At 35.1% G+C, this 4596-nt stretch overlaps 1 protein-coding gene across 1 annotated transcript in view; it reads left to right on the top strand.

Moving 5' to 3' along the window:
- LOC106478149 (bone morphogenetic protein 4-like) overlaps positions 1–4596 on the top strand; it is a 28620-nt gene that overhangs the window by 2036 nt on the left and 21988 nt on the right. The window contains 1 exon segment of the mRNA XM_022381689.1: positions 4280–4473. Coding sequence (XP_022237397.1) covers positions 4280–4473 — 194 coding nt within the window.

The following is a 4596-nucleotide window of genomic DNA, read 5'->3' as shown; positions in this document are numbered from 1 at the left end:
TGCCATCCCTACAGCATACTTAAATTTTTGCAATTATTTTTATTACTTGTAGGAACAAGCGTTAGTAGCGAAATCTAATTTACAGGAATGATTGTCTGTAGGAATTTCAAGCAATTTGATCAAGAAATTTTTCAGTTTCTTCATGTTTATACTGACGTCAGTTCGACAACATAAGCAAACTCGTCATTGCTATAACGCGTTTTGTATTAAAAAATCAAACGCGTTTTGTATTAGAAAATCAAACGCGTTTTGTATTAGAAAATCATTGAGAACGGAGTGTGTTGAAATGTGAAGTCGAAAATAAATTCTAAAATGACAAAACGAAGGACTTGCGTTTCATTCCTCTATAACTGTTGTTCCGGAGATTGTCTAGTGGTTAGCGTTCTCGGATAGTGAAACCGAGGGTCTATGGTTCGCAGCACGTTACTGCAAAAACGCACTCCGCAAATATGGTCAACTTTCATTATTCGGTAAGGCAGGAGTAACCTATGGATTCTGTTGGTTGGCTGCCTTCTCTCTCTGATCTATTAGTTCAAACTTAGGGACAACTATGTGCAGATAACCTTTTTAGTAGCCTTCCCAGGTGGTTAGGGAACCCCTGCAATGCCACCATATATTCTCCGCACTTTAAACTGTGAGTGTGTTATAAGAGTTAAAGTCAGTCTCTTAGCATAGATGGTGGACCGTAGGGTGCTATAGAATGGCTGCCTTCTCTCTTGTCACTAATTCAAGGCCCGGCATGGCCAAGTGGTTAGGGTGCTCGACTCGCAATCTGAGGGCTGCGGGTTCGAATCCCCGTCACACCAAACATGCTCGCCCTTTCAGCCGTGGGGGCGTTATAATGTGACGGTCAATCCCTCTATTCGTTGGTAAAAGAGTAGCCCAAGAGTTGGCGGTGGGTGGTGATGATTAGCTGCCTTCCCTTTGGTCTTACACTGCTAAATTATGGATGGCTAGCGCAGATAGCCCTCGTGTAGCTTTGCGCGAAATTCAAAAACAAACAAAGAGGTATGTTTAAAAAAGTTATGACATAAATGCTCCAATTTAGGTGTTAGGATTATGAAAGGTTATGTATATGCTTTAGAAGGACAAAATGGTTTATAAAATGTTAGAAAAACATTGACGAAAGCGCGTTTACTCATGATACAATAAATCTGCAGAAGCTCGAATCAGTTTTCAAAAATTCTGGAACTACCACAGATATTTCAGATGTAAGGGAAATAATTATGGGAACAACACAAGCGATATAAAGAACAAGAACTGACAACTAGATAATGAAGTTATCAATGGTACAGAAAATACCAAATAAAAATGAAAAACTTGTACTACACACTAGTGTTTTGAGTGTGAACACTTTGTTTTAGAGATTTTTAAGTCTCATTTTTATGCTTTCATGTAGTTTATCGATGTACGGTTATGGAATATTGTTCCATAATACTCCACATAATGCAACCAACTTCTTTAGCCACTTTTTGATCTTCTCAGTTTATATACAAGTTCATACTCCATCAGGAATATTTATATTTGAATGTTGTGCAGGCCAACAATGGTTGTAGATATTCTACGGGCCTTTTTACCGTCAAAGTATCGCTACACCATATTTGTTGCATGTTTGGGATCATTGTCTCGCTGGAAGACGAATCGCTGCCCAATAAGTCTAATTCCTGGGGAAATGGCATGATGGATCAAAATTTCCCTGCAAACATGATACCATCAGTTTTGTGTAGATCACTAAAACCACTGGCCGAGATGCATTACGAAACTTCTGCCCGTCCCCCATTATTGACTAGTGTACCATTATCCTCCCTAAAACCACTGGCTGAGATGCATTACCAAACTTCTGCCGGTCCCTCATCATTGACTAGTGTACCATTCTCCTCTACCCCGTCAAACAAACGCTTGTTGATTATTGCCAAACAGTAAATGCCTCCAGCTGTGTGGTACGACGCCAATTGTAATCTTTTGGTTTTGGTACCATTTTTTTCGTCAACTGTTTTAAACCTCTTATATGTCCATTGAGACTAATTATGCTAACATGCCACTTTTGCGTACCCTCTTGAAATGTTGGTACAATTTTTGGCATAGAGTGTTATTTACTAGTCAAACCTGACTTCTCTACACTTTGCATGAGATATTTCAATCCTATGATCTATACTATTATTAATGCCCCATAGCATTACTGTGTACTTTTAAGTACATTGTACAGATGCGTAACTTTCTGAAGTTAATAAAGTAAACTGTGAACACACGATTGTACTCTCACGAAGTTTATTTCAACACGATCGGGGGGGGGGTCGTCATTCTCGGAGTGTTTGCTGTTTTTATACTTCTTTTCTAACCGTTTTCATAACTATTTCCAACATTTTACATGTAATTACAAAAACAAGAGTCAGTTTCTAAAAACAAGTCCTGAAAATATTGCGTAGTTCCAACTGTTAGAAATACGTGTCAAAACATAGGTTTTCATGTTAAAAATATCATATTATAAATTGAAAATTTCAAAACTTTTAGTCTCGAAATGTTTATTTATTAATCTATTTTAGATGAAAAAAGAATCATTATCCCATTTTTGGTATTGATAGTAAAAAAGGTTTGGAATTATGGGTAAAAAAGCGTTCTTTTTTTCAGTAACTGACTTTTTTATTTCAACTGTAACTGAAAAGTTAACTTAGACAATAATGTCGTAAAATCTTCCTAAGTCCTCAAATTGAAGACATTTTAACAAGAAGTTACATTCTGATTTTAATATATATTATTGTCTACCAAAGAAACATCAATAACAGTGACCCGATTCACTATTCTCAATCAATCCTCTCTTCATATTCTGAATTGAGCATCCAGAATATTTTTAGGGGCTCGAGGGACAATTTATTCTATGGATTGTGTAATGGATATTATAAAGAGCGCACAGATACCTCATAAGTAAAAATTTTATTCAGATACGATATATTTTTATGAATTATGTTCTATACCTTCCTGAAACCTCAAAACTTCCAACCATAATGCGTAGAATAAATGACTTGACCTTTATAATAAACGACCTGACCTCACATATCAATAATTTGTAGCAAGAACAATTATTAATAATTTGATTTGATTTTATAATAGATATTACAGTTTTCTCTCTCTTTTTTTCTTTTTGTACATACTTAGTCAACCCTGAAGTCTTATCAGCTGTAAAGCTATTGAAACGTTCACGCTGAGGTTTGACTAATAAAACTACAAAATTAAGTTTTGAATATTTGTGTAACTTAGTTGTGAATCTTATCCTGGGTCCTGACCTTATATCTTAATAGATTAAAAAGTTGCACACTCCTTGTTATACATTATATTTTTCTTCCGATATAACTTACTGGTTCCTTTCTATTATGCGACGTAAAAGGGGTCTATGTATATAATTCTGGAAACTTAAACCAGCTTAGGCGTTTTACACCAATGCGTTGCTTTATAATTTATTAGTATATTAAAAAAATTAATTATTAATTTGCGGAATTTTCGTTTTAAATATCAAAGGAAATAATTTAAGGTTTTGTTTGCAGTATTCAGTATTTAATATACATGTTTCTTTGTTTTGTCTTTTTCGTAAGAACTATGGGAACAAAACAAAAAATTCAAAAGGAATGAAATCAACACACAAACAATCTTTGGAATAAGAGCTTGAATTACATCTCAGAAAACATTTCATTCAATAGTCCAGAACGCGAAATCATCATTTAAAATAACGGTAATGGATCAAGTTTTAACAAAGGATTGCAGGCACTTTGAGTTAGAACCCAACAAAATGTTAACCTTGAATTAGTAGTAGCATTTTATGGCCAATCTATAAAAGTAGTAAACAGAGTAATACAAGTTTGTAAATATGTATATTTATCTTTCTACAAGATGCGATCTTCATTTGATTTGTTGAAAACATTAAAATAAACTTACTATTTGTCCCGTCTATTGATATATTTGTCCGTTGGTAAAGGAGTAGCCCAAGAGTTGGCGGTGGGTGGTGATGACTAGCTACCTTCCCTCTAGTCTTACACTGCTAAATTAGGGACGGCTAGCGCAGATAGTCCTCGTGTCGCTTTGCGCGAAATTCAAAACAAACAAACAAACACTCACGATATATTTGTTGAGTCACATAACTTTTGAATTAAAATATTTACCTAAAAAAGTTCGAGGAAACATATCAACAGACGATACTGAATGAACACTTTGGCAAATGGAGTGAAAATAAAAAAGTAAAATGTTAGCCAAAATCATTAAGCTGCTGTAAAAATATTTTATATTGTAGATCGGAAACATCACTTTCATTTTTACTTCAATATCACTGACAGCATGCCTTCTACTGAGTCGGTAGTAGAAGCAGAATTTCACTTGTACAAGATGAAACCTAAAGAAACAGTGAAAGGGAAGTCTGATGACATCAAATCCCATCTGCTTCCAAAAATTGTACCAACATTTCAAGAGGGTACGCAAAAGTGGCATGTTAGCATAATTAGTCTCAATGGACATATAAGAGGTTTAAAACAGTTGACGAAAAAAATGGTACCAAAACCAAAAGATTACAATTGGCGTCGTACCACACAGCTGGAGGCATTTACTGTTTGG

Source organism: Limulus polyphemus, unplaced genomic scaffold (genome assembly GCF_000517525.1).
Source record: "Limulus polyphemus unplaced genomic scaffold, Limulus_polyphemus-2.1.2 Scaffold185, whole genome shotgun sequence".
Classification (NCBI taxonomy): domain Eukaryota; kingdom Metazoa; phylum Arthropoda; class Merostomata; order Xiphosura; family Limulidae; genus Limulus; species Limulus polyphemus.
The sequence above is the reverse complement of the archived record's forward strand: the minus strand, read 5'-3'. Positions and strand labels throughout refer to the sequence as shown.